The sequence below is a fragment of the Thrips palmi genome, unplaced genomic scaffold (genome assembly GCF_012932325.1).
Source record: "Thrips palmi isolate BJ-2018 unplaced genomic scaffold, TpBJ-2018v1 HiC_scaffold_8, whole genome shotgun sequence".
In the NCBI taxonomy this organism is placed as follows: Eukaryota; Metazoa; Arthropoda; class Insecta; order Thysanoptera; family Thripidae; genus Thrips; species Thrips palmi.
In genome coordinates, this window is record NW_023144635.1 from 2,967,544 (window position 1) to 2,986,636 (window position 19,093).

At 42.3% G+C, this 19,093-nt stretch overlaps 6 protein-coding genes across 10 annotated transcripts; 3 read left to right on the forward strand and 3 right to left on the reverse strand.

Annotated features, from left to right (window-relative positions):
* Positions 1–3,258: 3,258 nt before the first annotated feature.
* On the reverse strand, positions 3,259–5,496 carry LOC117654002 (RCC1 domain-containing protein 1). 3 transcript variants are annotated; one of them, XM_034400127.1, is made up of 10 exons: positions 5,176–5,496; positions 4,935–5,093; positions 4,767–4,855; positions 4,550–4,672; positions 4,378–4,453; positions 4,141–4,267; positions 3,845–4,056; positions 3,735–3,772; positions 3,540–3,657; positions 3,259–3,468 (listed from the first exon to the last, which is right to left on the reverse strand). In XM_034400127.1, the coding sequence occupies exons 2-10, from the start codon at positions 5,074–5,076 to the stop codon at positions 3,302–3,304; spliced, it is 1,092 nt and encodes a 363-aa protein (XP_034256018.1). In that variant the 5' UTR covers positions 5,077–5,093; positions 5,176–5,496; the 3' UTR covers positions 3,259–3,301. The 3 variants fall into 3 exon arrangements, with proteins under 3 accessions (XP_034256018.1, XP_034256016.1, XP_034256019.1); XM_034400125.1 differs by having other exon boundaries at positions 4,935–5,101; XM_034400128.1 differs by having other exon boundaries at positions 4,935–5,101; positions 5,436–5,448.
* Positions 5,497–5,709: 213 nt separating this feature from the next.
* LOC117654000 (serine/threonine-protein kinase BRSK2-like) lies at positions 5,710–9,846 on the forward strand. The gene is made up of 8 exons (XM_034400122.1): positions 5,710–5,910; positions 6,067–6,245; positions 6,333–6,490; positions 6,568–6,814; positions 6,907–7,046; positions 7,132–7,381; positions 7,471–7,650; positions 7,739–9,846. Exons 2-8 carry the CDS (start codon positions 6,096–6,098, stop codon positions 8,891–8,893), a joined length of 2,280 nt encoding a protein of 759 aa, XP_034256013.1. The 5' UTR covers positions 5,710–5,910; positions 6,067–6,095; the 3' UTR covers positions 8,894–9,846.
* A 97-nt stretch (positions 9,847–9,943) lies between these two features.
* LOC117654005 (ribosomal RNA small subunit methyltransferase NEP1) lies at positions 9,944–11,223 on the reverse strand. The gene is made up of 5 exons (XM_034400132.1): positions 11,003–11,223; positions 10,669–10,815; positions 10,501–10,591; positions 10,209–10,417; positions 9,944–10,132 (listed from the first exon to the last, which is right to left on the reverse strand). The coding sequence occupies exons 1-5, from the start codon at positions 11,147–11,149 to the stop codon at positions 10,019–10,021; spliced, it is 708 nt and encodes a 235-aa protein (XP_034256023.1). The 5' UTR covers positions 11,150–11,223; the 3' UTR covers positions 9,944–10,018.
* A 3-nt stretch (positions 11,224–11,226) lies between these two features.
* On the forward strand, positions 11,227–12,972 carry LOC117654001 (DNA primase large subunit-like). Of its 2 annotated transcripts, none has more exons than XM_034400123.1 (5): positions 11,227–11,467; positions 11,556–11,842; positions 11,912–12,303; positions 12,394–12,585; positions 12,662–12,972. In XM_034400123.1, the coding sequence occupies exons 1-5, from the start codon at positions 11,277–11,279 to the stop codon at positions 12,947–12,949; spliced, it is 1,350 nt and encodes a 449-aa protein (XP_034256014.1). In that variant the 5' UTR covers positions 11,227–11,276; the 3' UTR covers positions 12,950–12,972. The 2 variants fall into 2 exon arrangements, with proteins under 2 accessions (XP_034256014.1, XP_034256015.1); XM_034400124.1 differs by having other exon boundaries at positions 11,969–12,303.
* Positions 12,904–13,817, reverse strand: LOC117654006 (magnesium-dependent phosphatase 1-like). The gene is made up of 3 exons (XM_034400133.1): positions 13,678–13,817; positions 13,527–13,587; positions 12,904–13,445 (listed from the first exon to the last, which is right to left on the reverse strand). Exons 1-3 carry the CDS (start codon positions 13,718–13,720, stop codon positions 13,058–13,060), a joined length of 492 nt encoding a protein of 163 aa, XP_034256024.1. The 5' UTR covers positions 13,721–13,817; the 3' UTR covers positions 12,904–13,057.
* Positions 13,818–13,875: 58 nt separating this feature from the next.
* Positions 13,876–19,092, forward strand: LOC117654003 (alpha-tubulin N-acetyltransferase-like). 2 transcript variants are annotated; one of them, XM_034400129.1, is made up of 11 exons: positions 13,996–14,134; positions 14,671–14,820; positions 14,895–15,066; positions 15,138–15,285; positions 15,373–15,527; positions 15,628–15,668; positions 18,225–18,300; positions 18,386–18,444; positions 18,515–18,617; positions 18,696–18,748; positions 18,835–19,092. In XM_034400129.1, the coding sequence occupies exons 1-11, from the start codon at positions 14,031–14,033 to the stop codon at positions 18,884–18,886; spliced, it is 1,113 nt and encodes a 370-aa protein (XP_034256020.1). In that variant the 5' UTR covers positions 13,996–14,030; the 3' UTR covers positions 18,887–19,092. The 2 variants fall into 2 exon arrangements, with proteins under 2 accessions (XP_034256021.1, XP_034256020.1); XM_034400130.1 differs by lacking the exons at positions 18,225–18,300; positions 18,386–18,444; positions 18,515–18,617; positions 18,696–18,748; positions 18,835–19,092 and adding an exon at positions 15,914–17,940 and having other exon boundaries at positions 13,876–14,134.
* Position 19,093: the final 1 nt, after the last annotated feature.

Below are 19,093 nucleotides of genomic sequence, written 5' to 3' on the forward strand. Positions count from 1 at the left end.
CCGCGCCCCGCCCCGCCCCGCCGTGCAGTACAACACGGCGTAGCATCAGGCGGGCCGGGCTGGGCTGGGCTGGCCGGGCTCGAGGCCATCTGGCCCTCCGAAAAAAGGAGAGAGGGCGAGCGGGGGAGAGGGGCGGGAAGGGGTACGCGAAAACACGTGACGTAATGGATGCATGCAGGCGGGCAGGGCGGGCAGGGCCAAGGCGGCGAGGCGGGCCCGGTGCAGCGCGATGCAGCGGCCAGGGGCGGGGAGGGGAGGGGGGGAGGGAGACGGCCGGACGGGGCGTCGGCAGCGTCGGCAGCGTCGGCAGCGTCGCGCGAAAAAGAGGGGTGGGGGGAAAGGGTTAGCGCGCCGGGCGATAAGAGGCCGAACCCGAAACGTCGTCTTACGCCCCGCCGTGCTGATGCACCATACGCACCGCGCCCGGCCGGGCTCGCGTTGCACATAGCTGAGCAGAATGACTCACTGGATGACGAGCCCGCGAGCCCTCCGCGTGTCGCGTTACTTCCTATCGCGGGGCCACCGCCCGGGCCCAGCCAGCGGCAGCCAGCGGCAGCCAGAGGACCCTGGGCTTATCTGCCCCCCCCCCCCCCCCCCCCCCCCCGGCCCGGCTGGGACATGGCTGGGACATGGCTGGGACCGACGCCGACGGGCTTGGAGGGAATTCGCTGGCGGCGGCGATCGGCTTGCGTTTTGTCGTTTGCGTCATTTTGCGTCGCGCGGCCTCGTCCATGCCCTCGTCTTTTGGGGAGGCGTGAGAGAGAAGAGAGACGCGGACTGCATCCTCGCGCATCACACGCCTGGCTGCGCCTGGCTGGGCCGGGATGCAGCCCGGTCCCGGTCCGGCCCGGGCCAGCGTTTCGCACACCGCAAGGAAGGAAGGTCCTTGAAAACGAAAGTGATGTGAGGTGACTCGGTCCGCCGCTGCAACTGCTCTTTTCCCTTTCCTCGTTTTTTATCGCCTTTCTTATTTTTTGGCGGTTTCGCCACGCACCCCGCTCCTTTGTCTCAGCATGCAGGCGATGCAGGCAGACGGTGCAGCCTGCCGGGCCGCTTTTGCCCGCACTTGCACTTTTGCAGACTGCACTCGGCATTTTTATTACTCGCCTTATTTCGTTTCGGCGAGCGAAGCGTCATGTTCGTTTTGTACCCCGCTCCCCGGTCCGAGCGGGCCCCTCTCTCTCCCCCCTCCACCCGGACCCCAAAATAATGCCTCCTGCTTTTTCGGCCTGACCCAGTGAACCATATATATTTTACGTTTTTTTTTGTTTCCTTTTGTCGGGCCGATGCAGTTTTCGCTGCAACATGTACACTTGGTTTTCGTTTTCGTTGGCGAGGCCACTCCGGGCCGAACGGCGGACGGGGGAGGGGGAGGGGGAGGGGGAGGGGCGCGTCGCACTGGGTCGGACTGTCGGACCGGACCGGTTTTGGGAATGTGCGGGATGCGACGCGACGCTTCACGGCGCGGCGAGGCTGGCGAGGCGCATGGAGCCGTCACCACGCCCTGCCCTGCCGGATGGCCCACCTCGTCGAAGCCCCCCCCCCCCACACACACACACTCACACTCACTCACACACTTCCCCCGGGCCCACCGTGAAATTAAACGCGCGCAAAAATGACGAATGGTTTCGGCCGAACGAGCGAACGAGCGCCACCCTCGACGCACGACGGACGGGCCGCGGACGGGCCTTGGCGATTGTCGACCCCCCCCCCGCCTATCCGTCCGACGAGCAAAACGGGAAATAAAAGTCGGGTCCAAATGGCAGCTCTGATAACTCGACATGAACGTCCATGCGGCCGTTGCCCGTTGTTTCGAGGCACTCCGGTCTGCATGGTCTCTGTGCTCTGAATGTCCATGCGCCGGAGCGAGCATCGGGACCCGCCCCTCGCCCCGCGTGGCGGCTGTGTTGTGTCCAAGTTGCCAAAAAAAAATGTGGCTACGTACTACGTACTGTACTCCATTTTTTCGGAGGCCACTGAGAGCTATAACTAACGACATTATACGCCCACCCCCGAAATTTGGATTGCATTATTTTTAATTTTCCGAGCAGCTTTCAGAACAGCTTTTGTGCAGGCAGTGCGAACAAAGCCCAATCTGGTACGGAGAGGGGCGACTTCGAATCCGCTTGGCCGACCCCCAAAATGTTCTCACACCGCCGCAGCGCGCTCCCCCTGACAACTCGAAGCCAATATAACCATCACTGCTGTAGTGAGGGGTTGATGTGGAATGGAATGAAGCTTTGGGGAGGGGGGCCTTCTTGGCGGGGCCCCGCGGAGGGCCGCGAGTTGGCACAACAAGGACGTAGCCATGCATCGCAGCCTCCTTTCAACGCGGCCAAACCGCGGCCCACCAAGTGATTATGAGCACGAATAATGCCATAAAGGCCCGCCGGGGCTGGTTGGCTGCGGACGCTGCGGGCCCGTCAGGAAGGAGACGGAGCGACGGAGGGGGAGGGGGCGAAGGAGAAGGCGATTGTGAGGACCTGCGCGATGACAACTCGAGGGATGAAAAGGCCCGTGTCATTTCTCGGCCCATCATCTTCCAACACTCTCCACTCGCTGCTCCTCTCTCTCTCTCAAACACACACACACACACACACACACACATATAAACGGGGGGCGGGGGCGCGGCCGGTTCCTAGGTCCAAAGCGCGGCCGGCGAGGGGTGGAGCCAGTTGGGTTGCCTACTCACTAGGCGGCCACGTGGTGCGCGCAGTTGGTTGGGTGGCCTGCCTGCCGGGCGGTAGCGCTCTCCGCTTCTGCGAAACTCCATGCGCGCGACTCGCGATCTCGCCTCACCCCCCTTTCCCCTATTTGTGCTTTCGAGGCGTGGCGCCGCTAGGCGCCGCACGTCAAACAGGCTGCCGAGGCTCCGGGCAGCACGCTCAGCGCCCAGCGTGACCCTCACGGTGTCCTCTGAGCACGCCACACAATCACACAATGCGACAACCTGCGGATCTTCCCCAGTGAGAGCAGCCCAGGCCCAGCAGCCTTCCGGCGTGTAAGTTGGTCTCACGACTCAAAGGTGCTCAAAGGACTGTGGCCGAGGCTGTGGCCATTGTGCGCCAGGCCTCGTCACCTTCACGCCACACACGCACACACACACGCGCGCGTGCTCGGGCGTTACCAACCAACCCCATCCCTTCAGCTTCAGTCGGGAGTCTGGCACGGCTCGGCTAATTCACCCTCTCCGCCTCCGCCAAGACTTCTTTCTCTTCAAGGCAGTTTCGAATTCACAGGGGACAAAAACACAACTCATTCAAAAGGCAGTGTTTAGGTTTTATTTTATTTTCCACAACAGCTACAAAAAAAAACAAGAGCTCCAGCCTCCACACTGTATTCTAGATATTCTTGTGTTCGAATCTGGCAGCAGTATTTTTCTTAGTTCAGGGCTTCTGGTGCACACGTCGGGGGAGCAAGCGAGCTGGCCGTAGGCATTCCATCCACAGCCAAATATGGTCCCGTCAACTGTAAAAAGGGAGTAAAGTAAAGTGGAAAATTGTAACTTGAAGGACTTATGCATGGCAAATAAATTTTACCGAGGAGGACTAATGTGTGTCGACTGCCACAACTGACTTGTTCTACATCTGCTGGAGTTTCCACAGGCAAAGGGAATGCCTGAACAGTACCCCTGAACTTCTCTTCCCGTTCTTCCACCTGTTGGGAAAATACATTTAAATATGAACCTAACGAAGAGGGGATAAGGGGATTCTCTTATTGTACCATTACTTTACCACTAATAGCTGTGAATCTATTTTTTGTTTTCTTCTTTCTGCAAAAGTTTGTTATTTAGCATAAGAAATTAAAGTAAGAGCAAACAAAGCAAAGAAAAATCTGATATTACTTGCAGGATGTTCATTCCCTTCACCATCTTCTTCCTTGATACCCAGCTGCCCATCACTACCCCAGCCCCATGTGTACAGGTCTCCGCTTGAGGTCACCACGGCGCTATGCCATGCTCCTGCGCTAATTTGGCTAACTGCAACTCCTGCCAATGCATCAACAATACGAGGAGATTCCTCTGGTTCCAAATCACCGTGTCCAAGTTGTCCCCGGCTTCAATATAAAAGAGTCACTGAATGAATAAAATTAGGCAAAGAGATTTTGAAGGAACAAAACACAACAGTAAAAACACCTTACCTTCCATTTCCCCAAGTGAAAACCGATCCACATTGAGTAACCAATAAACAGTGCTCATTGCCACAAGACACATTGGTCACCACTAGTTTGGGCAAGCTAATCGGTGATGGAATGGTAAACACTTTTCCTGTAAACATTCATTAGATTAATAAAAAAAAAATAAAGGGAAAAATTGAGATTGATACCAAATTTACTAAGCGAAGTTTGGCTGAAATGGGGGCTTCGGATGTGCATTACCTGACTTTGTAAGTGCCAGGTTGCTATAGTCACTGCAGCTTACTCTGACAATGGTGTCATCAAGAGTATCAGCCTCCTGACAAGACAAAAAAGAGAAGAAAAAAAAAAAACAGAAAAAGATAAACCTTTTCCAACCATGAGGACATTCTTGTAAGAAAATAATAAATACTACCTCATCAGTGTATTCTGCAGACGTAAATTTGGGAAGTGGCCGTAATGTGTCTGTTTCCAAATTATAATCGAAGCATTTGCCTTTGTCATTAACTATCAATGAATGATTGAGACAGCTGGATACCTAGAAATAAAATAAGTAAAAGCAAAAAAAAAAATTTAAATTTTAAATGCAAAATTTGAAACTTGAAGAATGGCGCCTCTCTACTTAGCCTCACATGAACTGCATTGGAGCCATCGCCAAGAGTAATTTGTTTGGAAACGCCATGTTGATTACCTACGAACCCTGTCATACTTAATGACTTTCCTGTATCAATAAAAGGATCACATTAAACAAAATGGATGGTGCAAAAATTGAATTTGTACAAACACACACAATTACTCACTTGTAGCAACGGAAAGAACTGACCAACTACATGAGACACTCTCTATGGACCCATCGACAGCTACAACAGTAGGTGTACTTATAACAATGGGGTGGCCTTTCACTTGACCACAACCATTCCAACCACAATAATACAGAGTCATTTTCAAAGCTGTGCAAGCTGTCAATCTTTCAACAGATTATTTTGAAAACAATGAAGGTGATATTTCATTCTAAGATTTCTAGGATCTATAAAATCTTACGGTCGCGAGATTTTTTGGAAGTGTGACTTCTCTATCATCTTTTACAGCTTGAGGTTTAAAAACTGGTGTACCATGGGTGCACATATGGAACTTCTCTAACCTCTCCATACATTTATTTCAGCCACCGATAACAAAGTATTCGAGCGCTGAAGTGAATGAGCCAAACCGGACGTTACATTTTAACATCATTCCTAGAACGAAGAGGGAAGTCAACAAGACGTGCACACTTCTTTCAGTGTTCTTGACCGAACGAGATTTACAAAGAAGGATAAATAGCAGCCGATGTTAGTTTCCAAGGCTTAAATATAGCGCGGTTGCTACGCAGCCAACATAGGGACACCTTCTGCGAACTTCATCAGAACAGGAGAACTATAAATGCCTTTTATTGTCGGTTCTCGAAGAGAAAACCTCAATTATACTTATTGTAATGTCAGAAAGACCCTATTTCCTCCCTCGGCCTGGTCATTATTTCACATAAATACGAGGGAAGAGACGTCGTCAAATATCATTTGTTGGTGTGGTACTGCCGAGAACAAAAGCAAAACAAGTATGAAAAGTATGAGATTTAAATTTGAATGAAAAACGACCAACGGCGCCCAAGCCAAACAAATCTGGAATGTGTAAACAAGCAGAACACAGAAACAGTTGTGATTTTCCTTCGCACAGTTCAACCTAAATCAGTGTTTTTCGAACTACGGTGAAGCAATCGGTTGAGGTTTAAACCGCAACGCAACGGTTAGTTTAAATCAAAATAAACAATTCGGTGTCATTTGAAGCGTTCTCAAGCAGGGCCTTTAGGCCACCATGTATAGGTTTCATTCAAAGTGCAACTCAATAATATATTGGTGCTTTTTAACTCCAAAACATCTAATGTGAATTCACTTTGTCCAGGTTATGGTATGAAAGTGTAAACAGAAGACATGACGTATAGACTGAATGATTTTGATGTGCTGGAACTGATTGGCAGCGGTTCCTTTGGCTCTTGCTACAAGGTCCGCAACAGACACACTCATGAGATTATTGTCTGGAAGGTTATTGAGTATGGGTGTCTCTCTGAGGAGAAGAAACAGGTCTGTGTTTTGGTATTCTTATTTCGGACAAGATTCCTAATGAGACAAAACTCAAGTAACTCAACTGAAATTTTAATATTTTTACAGCTTTTGGTCACGGAAGTCAGTCTTTTGCGAGATCTACGTCACCCCCACATTGTTCGGTACTTTGATCGTATTGTATGCAAAGAAACCAAGCAACTTTATATATTAATTGAGTATTGTCCTGGAGGCGATTTGGCTACAGTCATCAAAACTTGTGTTAGGTATGAACCACTTGCTTTACCACTTCACCTGCACCAAATACAATATTTATGTACAATTTCCTTCTTTTTAATTTCAGAAACAATACGTATGTGGAAGAACGATTTGTCTGGAAGGTTCTGTATCAGCTGATAAGTGCACTTCAAACATGCCACTCATGGGTTAGTAGTACAGTGATTTTGCACCGGGATATTAAACCAGCAAATGTTTTCCTTGATGACAGTGGAAATGTGAAATTAGGGGATTTTGGATTGGCTTGTAAACTCGACGCTGATCAACCAGGATGCATTGAAACCATGGTTGGAACTCCGTTTTACATGAGCCCAGTAAGAATTGCAGCACTTATTTTTACTACTTACATGTTTTTGTTGAACTTATTTAAAATTTTATTGATTTTCATTTTTTTCCTTTTGTTTAGGAGGTGCTAAAGGGTGAAATGTATGATAGTAAATCTGATGTGTGGTCTCTAGGATGTCTGGTCTATGAGCTGTGTGCCAGAAAACCCCCATTTCATGCTCATAACATCACAGAGCTAGCTTCCAAAGTCAGCAAGGGGAGGTAATGCACGACAATGCTCACAACCTGTACTTATCAAGTTTTGAAATGCCTCTGTTTTCATAAAACCTTATCAATATGTTTCTAGATATGAGCGGATTCCACACAACTACTCAGATAGTTTGCAGAAAGTTTTGAGTAGTTTGCTGCAAGTTAACCAAGACCAACGCCCATCTATTTTTGATTTGATCTGTCATCCTGTCATTCTTTCAAATCTTCCTGTGGAGTCTGATGGTGGGATTTCTTGCAAGATTGCAAGGAGGCCTCCCCCTCCGCCACCAGTGGTTGTTAGTTCCAGAGCACCTCCTCCCAGTCCTGTGGATAGAGACCCAGAGAGGGTAAGTAATCAATTATAAAATCAAAATTTTTTTTTTTTTGGAAAATATGCATATATTTATGTATTAAAAATTATTTTTAAAACCTCTAGGTTAGCAAGGATGCGTTTCAATCTGAGTGGCTAGCTCGCCTCCAGAGTTTACGAGACAAAGAGGCAAGTCTCCGACATCGTGAGCTTGAATTGGATGAGAGAGAGCACTCTTTGAACCGCCGAGAACACAGACTGGCTCTTATGGAGAGGGCAGTCCGAGATAAAATGGTTCTTGCAGAGGTGGGTGTTAGAAAATTTCTTAATCTGTATTGTTTTATTTTCTTTAATTTAAACTTCAATATGTTGTCTTCTTTGTGTCCTGTCTCAGGTGTATCTAAAGCGCAGTAAAGAAAACCGTTGTGGTCCTACCAGTGTACCTCGGCCTCAACCTCAGGCTTGGAATGAAATCGATGAATCTTTCAGTGCTGATGCTGGCGACACTAGTGTGATGCCTACATCAGCCCTTATGGACCCCAAACAAGTGCCAAGACCTCCAAACTTCGTGTCCAAGCCAGAAAACAGTGCAGTCTTTCAGGGCCGCCATGTTTACTTTGATGATCCCAAGCAGCCCCGTGTCCCTCCTCAAATTCCCGCAAAGCCAAGTTTTGCGAAAATAGCTGAGGCAATTCGAAGTAACCGGGCTCAAATTGATACAGAAACAAAGCCCAGAATGCAGCAGAAAATTTTGCATCTGCCTGGTTACACTGGACCAGCTATCACTGTTGATGTTCCAATATCGGAAACTTCTGACTTCCCTCTTGGTCCAGATTTGTCACCTTTGCCTGATAAGCCTCAGCCAAGCAGTCCCTCTGTGAAACTTACTGTTTTGTTTGATGATCGTGAAGAACTGCATAGAGCTACAAGCAGAATAGATGCTTTAAATTTGGAGTCCAAACGGCCGGTGTTGAAAGGCCACCAAACTAAAGACCTGTACAACAAGACTGATGTGTCACCGGCACAAGCACAGCTCATGAGACAAAACACATTCACAAGCACAGCTTATAATTCGAGATCAATAGGGGCTTCTGTTGACTCACTTCTGGATGCCAAACATCCATCAAGCCCCCACAAAATTAATACTTTGCCTGAAAAATTTCCCTTCCCAAGTGAAGTGGTCTTGAGGAAAAATGCATTTGGAGGAAGTGCTCGGCGCAGAAGAAAATCAAGCTGCAGGTCAAGCACGCCTCAATCATCAGAGTCAAAATCATCTCTTGAAAATGGTAGAGAAAATGTTGAAAATGCCAAGAACCATGCCATGCTGTTGTATCACAAAGGCAATAAAACATTGGCTGATGGTGACTTCAGCAGGAGGAGGTCCTTCACTTCAGTGAAAGGGAAAGAAAATCTGATTGGTAAAGACATGCCACCAATCCCTAAAAAACAAGCGGCCACGTCACTCTTGGCTTTACCGTCCAATGCTGCAGCTGCTGCTTCAGCGGTTGTGTCTCGAAGCAAGAAGTCACATGTGTCATTTTTACGATAAGATAAAGCTTTAGAGTGAATTCTGTTTCTATTAAGCTTAAAATGAATTACTTGTTTTGATTTTCAAATGAATTTTAAGTGAGTTGCAGTTAAAAAAATGTCTAATGAATTTTTTATTTGTCAAATAGATTTTAAGTGAGTTGCGTTTCAAGAATGTATAATGAAATTTATTTTAACTGAGTTACAGTTTAAGAATATCTAATGAATTTTAAATGAACTGCATTTCAAGAATGCCTAATGAATTTTAAGATAGTGGTCTCATAAGAGGGTCAAGTTCAATCTTTATTGTGAACCTGTCCCATGTCACTAATGAATTTTAAAGGAGGTTCAAGAAGGGTACCTAGTGAAATTATCTCCCTAACTTTATGTGAGTTGTTTTTATGAAATTGTGTAACGAAAGTTATTTCAGTTGCTTAGTTAAGTTGTCTAATGAAATTTATGTGAGTTGCTGGATGAAATTGTTTAATGAATTTATTTACAGAATGATGTTCTGTACCACACTTTTTCTGGTGATTATGTGTTCCTGTAACAGTACAAATTTTGTGCTGTCTATTGGCGTTATTCGTCAACCGTTTAGTTGTATGTTATCATCTACTTTGTGAATGATGAAACTGATTGGTATTATATATGATATCATATATTTTAGTTTTTGTTGTTATACCTCGAGTATTATCTAGGCTGGTGATGCAAGTTTAATTTTTGGTGCTTTACCCTTACTGTCTGCATGTACTGGCACACTCATTAATCTGCTCCCACTTCAATATTAAGGTAATTGTGATAATTATTGAGCCATGACAATTTGCCACACCTGTTGTTAAACTGCCTAGATTAAGTGGATTTTCACTCTTTTGTTTCCTGGGCATTTCAAGTTTTCCTGTTGTTCCTACTCTTTTGGTATGGTCTAATTTTGCCTGTTGCTATGTTGAATTAAATGTAACTTACCAAGCAATGAAATAGTATATTTTATTGATTCTGGGTGGAGTTAAGAAACGACACCACACCCTCACAGTTTGTTGTTACTCAATATTAGAGAGAGGGCAGGGCATCAACATTAACTTTTGATGAAGTTTATTAGTCAATATTGGAACTTATAATCTATCTTGCAGAAGGATGATATCACATTAGGCTAAACCACACCCCAGACTTCTTCAAATCCTGAACACACTTTAGCACAGGCCAATGCACCAGACAATGGGTAGCTGCTAATGGATGTCCACTCTTCAGCATAGTCTGCTTTTATCTGAAAGTAAAATGGAAAAATATATAAATTCGATGACATTTCAGCCTCAGAAAGTGAATAAGTTAGAGATGCAAACCTTGCCATGAGCCATAGCCCCTATTACTATAGCAATGGGCTCTTCTGGTGGTACTAATTCTCGGGGATTTACAACTTTAGTGGCAGTATATGAAAACGCAATTTTACGGCAGCCTACAGGTAAGTGATCAGTGACTGGATTCTTGATGACCTTCAGAAGTTTCATAGATGAATCTGTTGCCCTGACACTGAATTTATGAAGGAGCTGAACTGTAAAAGTAAACAAAAATAAACACACCTTAAAACATGCTATTGAAATGAAAAATCGTGTAAATTGAACAGGCTACACATACCCATTAAACTTGCAAATCGTTTGAAGGTCCTTGGTATTCTGGTCTGAGGGTTTACTTCTATAAGAACCCTTTTCTCAGTGTGGATATACACCTTTAAGTAAAACACAGGGCTTAGTGACCAGATGACTTAAAAATACAAGCAGAGGATTCGAAGCTTGCACTGCATACCTGGAGGAGTCCAGCCCGGTTCAGAGGGCTGTCCAGCAACATTAAGAGGCACTGGTGTGCAATGTCTGGGCGAACAGGCTCCCGATTGTTTTTGCGTAACATGTTGAGATGATCATCTGAATTCAAGAGCTCAAACGAATTGCCGATCTGGACAAGGAAGAGTAGAACATAGAGTAACAAGAGCTATGGCAGGATCACAGATTCATTGATCACAGACGATACATTCCGTTGAATTGGGGTTCAATATTCTTAGAGAAATTCATTAAGTAGGCAAACATGTGAAATCAAAAGATAAATGTACTGGTTATCACAGAACTACAAGAGATAACCTCACCTTGACACTCTCCAATTGAGCCGATTCCAGAATAACAATTAAACGTTTCTCTTGATTTTTTAAATGAGGAGCGAGCTTTTGCTTTGCTGGTGGAGTAGCGTCATACTCTTCGTCGTTTGCCTGTCGTTTATTTCCCGTTTTACCCATTTTCTCAGCTTTATAACACACACGTGTTTCGAATATTTACAAACAAACAGAATGACAGTACTACAGTATGAAAAATTCTGACATATGAAAAATATGTCTTGTTGAGTCTGAGAGAAACTTAAACAGGATGACTTTTTATTTCAAGCCTCCAAGAGGGAATATTCCACTACATAAACTTCAAGAATGTGTAGAAGAGAGGATCAGTTACTTAGATTTTGTCAGGGAATCGACTGACATTTCAGAATGCCATGATCATTTCAAATTTGAGTACCTCATTGATGGGTCTGCTCTTGACAGGACAGGACATTTCATGCTGAGGTAAAAACAATTACAGGGCATGGTTGAATTCATCAAAAATAAAGTAACTGTATTTTACTTGCTTGATAACAACTCATTTTATTTTCAGACTAGTTGCATTAAAATTGAAAAGTTTAGAGGAATTTCTGTTAGAATCGGAGCCTATTCTCTTCACCAAGAGGTTGCGTTTTCTTAAGCACAATCAGATTGATAAAGAGCTCAGGATAGCTCGACGCCACGTTAAGGAGATTTTATTTCATTGTCAACCACTTCCTAAGTACCAAGTTTTTCTGAAACATTTTGTGCAATTGTGTGAAGACATGATCGAAAGCAAAGCTATAAGTCACACTTTCACTGATGAGCATGACTTAAGCTGTCAAGACCACTGTGTTCTAGGTAAAGTAGGTACTTTTATTGTTTCTTCCATTTTAACTTGAATCGAACTGATTTCTGTTTTCATTTCAGTTCCTTTCACACTATGCCTCCCATTAATTGTTCGAAGGGATGTTGATTTGACTGCAGGCAAAGTGATAGTACCATGTGGAAAGTGGTCCCAGTTGCTCGGATGTTTGTTTGGTGAACATTTAAAACATGGAATGCAGCAGCTGCTGGCGTCTAACTCTTATACGTCCATGTGGGATGACGATCGAGTAAGATACCTGTTTCGGGTCCTAAAACTAAAATTTAACCAAAATGCTCCAAGCAATGCAATGTCCAAGTATTCCACCTTGAGAGCCAATGAGGTTGACCAAACAAGCTTGCTGTTCCCTCCATGCATGCGAAACATGCATATCACTCTCAGACAGCGTCATCGTCTTTCCCATTATTCCCGCTTTTATTACAGTTTATTTTTAAAGGTATAATTTCATGGTAATTTTGAGTTTGTTATTGTTACTATTATCTGCTGTTTTTAATTTTTAAAGCGAATTTGGTTTAATTTTGTTAAGGACATTGGGATGCCGCTAATGGAATCTATTGAATTTTGGAGCAAGGAATATGCTCAATCAACCGGCAGTTGTACTTCATGCAGTCACTCATGGCAAAAAGATGGCAGGAAATATGTTTACAGTTTACGTCATATGTATGGATTGGAGGGCTCCAGGCGGGAGTATCATACACCTTGTTGCCAACAAGTGCAAGTCAGTATAACAATAAGATTTCTAACACTCTCAAGTACTTTGTCCATCAATATAATCTTAATGTTTGTTTCGGCAGAATATGTCATCTAGTCCACTATCTGATGGAGGATGCCCTTTCCTTAGCTTTGATGATAAAAAGCTCTTGAACTGTCTTCACAATCAGATCAAATTTGATGTTCTCTCAACCGTTGGAAATGATAAGAGTGCAAAAGAAAAATGTCACATATATTTAGACGCACTGAAAAGTTTTTACGCTGAAAAAGTTAGTTCTACTGAAGGTAATAAGGAAATAATTGCATCAAACCAAAACTCAACACCTGCATTATCGCCTTCACAATTTTATTTCACTGTAAAGAAGACTTGACAATAGTAATTTGTTCAAAATTATGACTTTTTATTTATTTATCACAGCTTCAAACTTTACTTTCTCTTACAATGAAAAGTGGAATGTAGGGTTTAAATCTCTGTAAGTCTAACCTTTAGAGGAAAATTTCTGAAGACCTTTCTCTAACAATTTTTTTGTTACACCCTCACCTGGAACGAGTATACAAGTAACTCCTTTCTCAGAGAGGTCTCGGATGTTGCGCTGCTCATCGTCAAAGAACAACATGTCTTCATGTTTGTACCCTGAAGCTTCACAGAACTTTGAAAAGTGTTTCACCTTACATCCAGGGTAAATTTCTTTGTACTTGAAGTACTTATCCCAATTCAACAGTTTGACCAGTTGATTAGCTCCTTGAATTTCACTTGTCCTGGATGCAATAGCTAGTTCAAACCCTTGCTTATGCAAATCAGAAAGTATTTCTGGGACCTCTGGAAAGGGCTTCACTAATTGGTTTCGCATGTCATATATTTTGCCACTGGAAAATAAATTTTATAAAGTGTCAGATTATTAAGAACAGAACTGTGCCTCTGTCAAGCTAGGCTGCATGCAAACTCACTTCTTTTGATGACATGGAGGCGTAATATGAGTATCTATCCAAAAAGGCCACAATGTATAATCTGAAAGAAAAAGAAATGGTGTATCAAGATTTTATTAAAAAATACTCTCCTGAAATAATTATGTTTTGAAACTAAGATCACAGGTCTAACCAAGATCAAAAACAATCAGTTTCGGTTTTCTAGGCTCTGACATGTTGAAGAACCAATGACAAACCACAGCACCAGCTTAGATGTGTTTCCCTGATAAATTAAGATTGCACAATCTTCTTTCGTGAAAATATAAACAGCTGCAGAAAGAAAATGCAAGTGAAACTCGGAGCAGGAGCAGGAAAGCAGACTAAGTATCGAACCAAACACTTCGATCTCAATCGAATCGAATTGAGTCGAACAGTCGACGAGATAGATCGATAGCAAACAACAACATCAAAACAAGGACAACAAAACGAAACTGACAGAACAGAAGAAGCGTAGGATTGTCGGCACATCTGTGAGCATCTGTCAACATGGAGTTTAATTTCAGTGTTAACGCGTTATTTAAGGAGAAATTGGTGAAAGTCAAGAACAATTTGCTTCCGGAAAATCATTTGCCCGACCGAAGAGGGGACGGGTAAGTAATATTAGTTTCGTCGTCTTCGGTTGCAGCACACCTTCGAAATGAGGTTGTTGCGAAATCCTCCCACACGTTGGGAGGAATATCTTAAAAGTGGGTTTTATTGGCCTTATCTGAGCCGGCTTGGTGGAATGCTGCGGACATGGCAAACACTCACCCGTAAGTGGGCCATTTGCCTTAAATTGAACTCAACTCGTGCCCTATTGTTGAACCCTTTCCCCAAAATCAGGGCAGATGTCATGGTGCCATGCCCCCGTTGACGGGACGGCTGGTTGGGCATGCGAACGTGCGCGCCAAGTGCACGCCAGGCGCCAGTGCGCACCTGGTGCAGGCTGGAACAATTTAGCATTCATTGCGTTCCCCGGGCTGAAGGAAACTTTGGCTTTTACCTGATTTAACACAAATGAATAAAGTTTAAATTTTTCTTTGCCAACAGGAAGTGGAACATTTGATGGAAATATAAACGTGTAGCCTGTAGCAGTTATTGCTTTTGTTTTTCTATGTAGGTCGTGATTATATTTTTGTATTTGCAGTGATGTGGTTGCCAAGATATCAACGGTGCTGGACAAAATGGGTGTTGTGTCTGCAAAAGCCCAGGGTCTCCCAGTCGCCATTACCAGTGCAGCCAAATTGAGGAATACTGATCATGTTGTGTATATTTTGACAGACCCTGAGGGTAACAAGTATGTTCCTTCCCTTCCCTTTTCTTCATAATTATTGCTGGTTTTTATGTTTTACATTAAATTTGTTTTTTTAGGGGACATGGAACAGTTGTCGGCATACTGAAAGTTGGTCGCAAAAAATTGTTTGTCTACGATCTAAGTGGTTCTCAGTGGGAGATGGATCCACTTTGTGTTTTGGACTTCTATGTGCATGAATCGAAACAGAGATCAGGCAATGGCAGGGCTCTGTTCGAATACATGCTGAAGGTACCTTCAAATTCTTAATGAGCTTGTGTGTGTTTTGTCAACATTAAACTGAATTGTCCATGAATGTCTAGGACCAACAAGCAAACCCACATCATTTGGCCTTGGATCAACCATCGGAAATATTTCTTTCCTTCATGTGCAAGCATTATGGCTTAGACAGCATAATTCCTCAGACCAACAGCTTTGTTGTCTATGACAGCTTTTTTGATGGACGATCTGGTAAATAATTCACAAAGTCTTGTCTTTCTTTCTCTATGTTTTTTTTTTTTTTTTTTCAATTTAAGTTATTTATGTTTTTTTGACCAGACAAAGCAAGAGGATCATCAGGTTTCTCTTCAAACTCCAAAACAAGTAGGAACCCAGTCCAAAGTGTGAAAGCAATGTCCCGCTCAGGGGAGATGACGCCCATGCCCACATATGGAAGACACTCTGCAAAGAAGGCTGGAAGTGTTATGGCTGAGGTAAGTCAGATTGTAACCTTGCATTGAAAATATGTCTTATATATATTTTTTTAAAAATATATATGGTGTCTAAGTAACTTTGCACTTTTTTCCCTTTCAGTATATGCAAGACCAATACAAGGGTGCCCAGAATGGCTCAAGGTTTGTTACATTTTTATAATGCCATTGACTAACTATCTTTACTGAAGCATGAGTGATCGCATTTCTGGATCGTGAACTAAGGTGTTGGATGATATAATGCATCCACTGACCGGCTAAATTTATGTTGTCTATGGACAACTTGTCATGTTAACTTATTGCTTCTTTTCATAATTGCTTCATTATAACATGGTTCAGGTGGAATTATAATTTGCTCTACTGGGAATAACACCTTTGAATACTTACAGACAAGGTTCTCATGCTACTAATCACCAATCTACTCCTGCCAAAACAAGTTCAAGCGATTCACCAGCCAGCGAAGAAACAAATGGACAGGAGCCGCAAAGTCAGATACGTCCATCTTCTCTCCCTCAGAAGCTAAATGGTCCATCTTCAATTTCTCCAGTTGCTGATGTGTCACCTATAAATCAAGGTGACTTACCCGATGGTGCTGGTGATGGTCCGAATGGAGTGACTCCTGAAGAAGTCCCTGGTAAACTGGATCTGAAATTCCATCACACGCATCTTTGGTAGAAATTGTATCAATGAGAATTTAAAAATTTGCTGTAACACTTCTCACATTGCACAAGTTGCACTCAGTTGCAGATTTCATTCATATTGGAATAATTTATTTAACCATTTTTTTAAATTTATTGCATAAATTTAAGATGGTGCATTAGAGATCATTTGTTCACCCTCTTCAGCTCTCAATACCCTAGCTTAAAACTTGTTATATACCCCTTTTTAAGTGCTTTTCTGTGATTCTTCACAAAGATTTTTCAAGATACATGTTGTGACTCGCACATTTGTGCAATGACTTCTCTTGATTTTTATTGTTTAATGGTATGAACAGTTATGTGATTATTGTTTATTGCCTGTGGCAAGAGGGTATACAGTTCAATTCCAATGCTATCAGGAGGTTGCAACTCTCATTGTATTGTACGGTGAAGGTTCTATGTAATCATTCATCATGAATTTGACCAGTATCAATCCTCAAAAATAGTGAGGTATATTTTGACATGGTTTTGTATGTGCCTTAGACCTAAGTCTTGCTGATCTGCAAACTGCTATGAAGGTGCTAAGTTTGTTTTATTTTTATTTTTTCTCTTTGCACCTTAATAAGTGTGTGTTGATTGACGACTATATTACTAGTCTTGCACTAGCTGTGCTACTGAGAAGATTTTTTTTAAAGTTCATGGCAGCTTTTCTTGGAAGGTTGACAATCATAACATTGCCAAGCAGTTCCAAAGATACTTTGCTTACTTATTTTCTACTTTTCTGATCTCCTTTTACATTAAATTTGATAGTTGAATGTCAGTATTTGTCTCTGAAGTTTTTAGACCATTACAATGTGCTTATGTTGATAGATGTTCTCAAGATATTTAACTCAACGAAACATTCTGTTTACTAAATGCCATCATATTTATTAATGGCATATTCCTTTTAACTACATTAACATGTTCCTATTTATTTCTCATTTGTTAATCTGTGGATGACCTAATCTTTATTATAGAGGCCAAAGTACTTACTTTAATTTATTTACAAAAATACTTATACCAAAGATGTTAAAGTCACATCTGTCAATGTTTCAATGTACTGGAACCTTTCTAGATAATAATGCATGTTTAAATTCTGTTTGAAAACATTTGAAAAATCGTGTGCTCAGAGCATTAGATGCTTCATTTTCTCAGGCTGTGATCTATTTTGGTTTATCTTCAATCCAAACCAGAATGCCTGCAACGTTTTGTAGCAATAAGAAATCTCTCAATGGCAAAAAGAATTGGGTCATTTATTGAAGTCTTTATCCTCCAGTGTTAGTTTCTGTTGACTCTTAAATTATATAACAGTTGAAATTTTATGGTGCTGTTATCAGAGCAGGCTGGTTTTGTAGTATCCTGTAGCTGTTTGTATAGTTAAATTAATGCTCCTTTGCCATTGACAAAATCAAAAGAAATTGAAATGTAGGAACTGGGAAATCGACGACATGAGACAGGGGTACCCTTCCCTTATCTCATGCTTGAGCATTCCATTTACTGGATGCTGTTCTCTTTTTCCATGATTCTAATCTTTTCTTTTCTTCTTTATTCCGTTGGTGAGAAAAGAGCATGTCTAGTTCTTACTTTATCTCCTGTTGTCTTGGATTTGATTCAATTTTATGTCCTTTGGACTGAACCATACATTCCTTGTTTCTCAATTCCAATTTGATTGTTGCTGTAGCTTTGTTATTTGTATTTTTTAACTTGTAATAAATAAACACTTTAGTTAACTTATTTAACTCTAGCTTTTCTCTATCTCCACAACAATGTTATTCTCTAACCTGCTCATGTCAAGAAACAAACCAAATTAATAATACTATCAATCAGGGTTACTTTCTTTTAACATGAATAATTTTTATGTACTAACTGATTCATCTCAAAGTAATTTCACCCATTACTGTACAAAGCTTAATCATATGAATTGAGGGGAGGTTTTAGTACAATATTGGAAGGTAAGGATTTTTTTCATCCTAAATTCCATTGAAAAAAGATTTTTTTAAAATTACTACAATATTTATTTCAGCACAGAGCAGTGGATCATGAGCCACCATGCTGTTCCTTTGGCTCAATATGGCCATTACTGGTCATCGGTGGGTGGTGTGAGTACCCTTCATACAGGAGGACTACCTTCATCTTCTTACCCATATTTGCTCAAATTAATCTGTTTATGACACCACTTTTCAGCTTTTAAGTGAAGATCAGACCTCTGAAACAGACAGCATACCTCATCAGAATGGCAATGGGTATGTGAAGCTCATGTAGATTTTACCTTTTGTCAGGAGACGTGGAAATGAAAGTTTTCTCTATTTCCAGCTTGAAACATGCTGTACGCAAAATCTCTAACATTCCAAATGTGGGGAATATCGATTCTGAGGATGAGGATGAGCTTGATGAAGCAATGCCGCATCCACCCGCGGTGAGTTTCTAAACTGCTGTGAGCTTCCTGATTCATCTTATTTTAGACTGGTAAAAGCAAATTTTGTTTCGATTTTAGCGTACTAATCAAAATGGTCATCTCTTTTCTGTGGGCACTACTGGCATGCGGGAGTAAGTCCTTTACAGTATAGTACTTCATATAGACTTCATTTTTGTCGCAGTCCCAATTAATTCTTTGTTTTCTATTGGTGTTTCAGTGTGCGAATTAAGAAGACTATGTTTCAGAATCTTAGTCCTTACAGAAAATAACTACCTCAGAAGCTATTGCAAATTGTTTTCCCTCAACTCAGTGGAAAATTTATTGTAATGCATGACAGATACCATGGTGTTTTGATGTTATACTCATTAATTGCAAGTTTAGCCCTTTAAATTACCAATATGTTTATTATATTTCCTTAAATCTATAAGAATTATAATAACAGGTTATTAAAATAAAGATTGTAAGAGCGTATTAAG

What these genes read in the sequence shown, in the direction of transcription:
- LOC117654002 (XM_034400125.1), bottom strand. Translation starts at nt 5,213, where the DNA reads ATGATAGAGAAGTCACACTTCCAAAAAATCTCGCGACC. An exon ending in CTGCAGAATACACTGATGAG is followed by an intron (nt 4,454 to 4,549) that starts GTAGTATTTATT and finishes TTGTCTTGTCAG; the next exon opens with GAGGCTGATACTCTTGATGA. An exon ending in CCTGGCACTTACAAAGTCAG is followed by an intron (nt 4,268 to 4,377) that starts GTAATGCACATC and finishes GAATGTTTACAG; the next exon opens with GAAAAGTGTTTACCATTCCA.
- LOC117654000 (XM_034400122.1), top strand. Translation starts at nt 6,096, where the DNA reads ATGACGTATAGACTGAATGATTTTGATGTGCTGGAACTGATTGGCAGC. An exon ending in TGGATAGAGACCCAGAGAGG is followed by an intron (nt 7,382 to 7,470) that starts GTAAGTAATCAA and finishes TAAAACCTCTAG; the next exon opens with GTTAGCAAGGATGCGTTTCA. An exon ending in ATAAAATGGTTCTTGCAGAG is followed by an intron (nt 7,651 to 7,738) that starts GTGGGTGTTAGA and finishes GTCCTGTCTCAG; the next exon opens with GTGTATCTAAAGCGCAGTAA.
- LOC117654005 (XM_034400132.1), bottom strand. Translation starts at nt 11,149, where the DNA reads ATGGGTAAAACGGGAAATAAACGACAGGCAAACGACGAAGAGTATGAC. An exon ending in CTCAATTGGAGAGTGTCAAG is followed by an intron (nt 10,816 to 11,002) that starts GTGAGGTTATCT and finishes TTCCTTGTCCAG; the next exon opens with ATCGGCAATTCGTTTGAGCT. An exon ending in GGGCTATGGCTCATGGCAAG is followed by an intron (nt 10,133 to 10,208) that starts GTTTGCATCTCT and finishes TTTTACTTTCAG; the next exon opens with ATAAAAGCAGACTATGCTGA.
- LOC117654001 (XM_034400123.1), top strand. Translation starts at nt 11,277, where the DNA reads ATGACTTTTTATTTCAAGCCTCCAAGAGGGAATATTCCACTACATAAA. An exon ending in ACAGGACATTTCATGCTGAG is followed by an intron (nt 11,468 to 11,555) that starts GTAAAAACAATT and finishes TTTTATTTTCAG; the next exon opens with ACTAGTTGCATTAAAATTGA. An exon ending in CTTGTTGCCAACAAGTGCAA is followed by an intron (nt 12,586 to 12,661) that starts GTCAGTATAACA and finishes TTGTTTCGGCAG; the next exon opens with AATATGTCATCTAGTCCACT.
- LOC117654006 (XM_034400133.1), bottom strand. Translation starts at nt 13,720, where the DNA reads ATGTCAGAGCCTAGAAAACCGAAACTGATTGTTTTTGATCTTG. An exon ending in ACTGATTGTTTTTGATCTTG is followed by an intron (nt 13,588 to 13,677) that starts GTTAGACCTGTG and finishes TTTTTCTTTCAG; the next exon opens with ATTATACATTGTGGCCTTTT. An exon ending in CCTCCATGTCATCAAAAGAA is followed by an intron (nt 13,446 to 13,526) that starts GTGAGTTTGCAT and finishes TTTATTTTCCAG; the next exon opens with TGGCAAAATATATGACATGC.
- LOC117654003 (XM_034400129.1), top strand. Translation starts at nt 14,031, where the DNA reads ATGGAGTTTAATTTCAGTGTTAACGCGTTATTTAAGGAGAAATTGGTG. An exon ending in ACAGACCCTGAGGGTAACAA is followed by an intron (nt 14,821 to 14,894) that starts GTATGTTCCTTC and finishes TTGTTTTTTTAG; the next exon opens with GGGACATGGAACAGTTGTCG. An exon ending in CTGGAAGTGTTATGGCTGAG is followed by an intron (nt 15,528 to 15,627) that starts GTAAGTCAGATT and finishes TTTCCCTTTCAG; the next exon opens with TATATGCAAGACCAATACAA.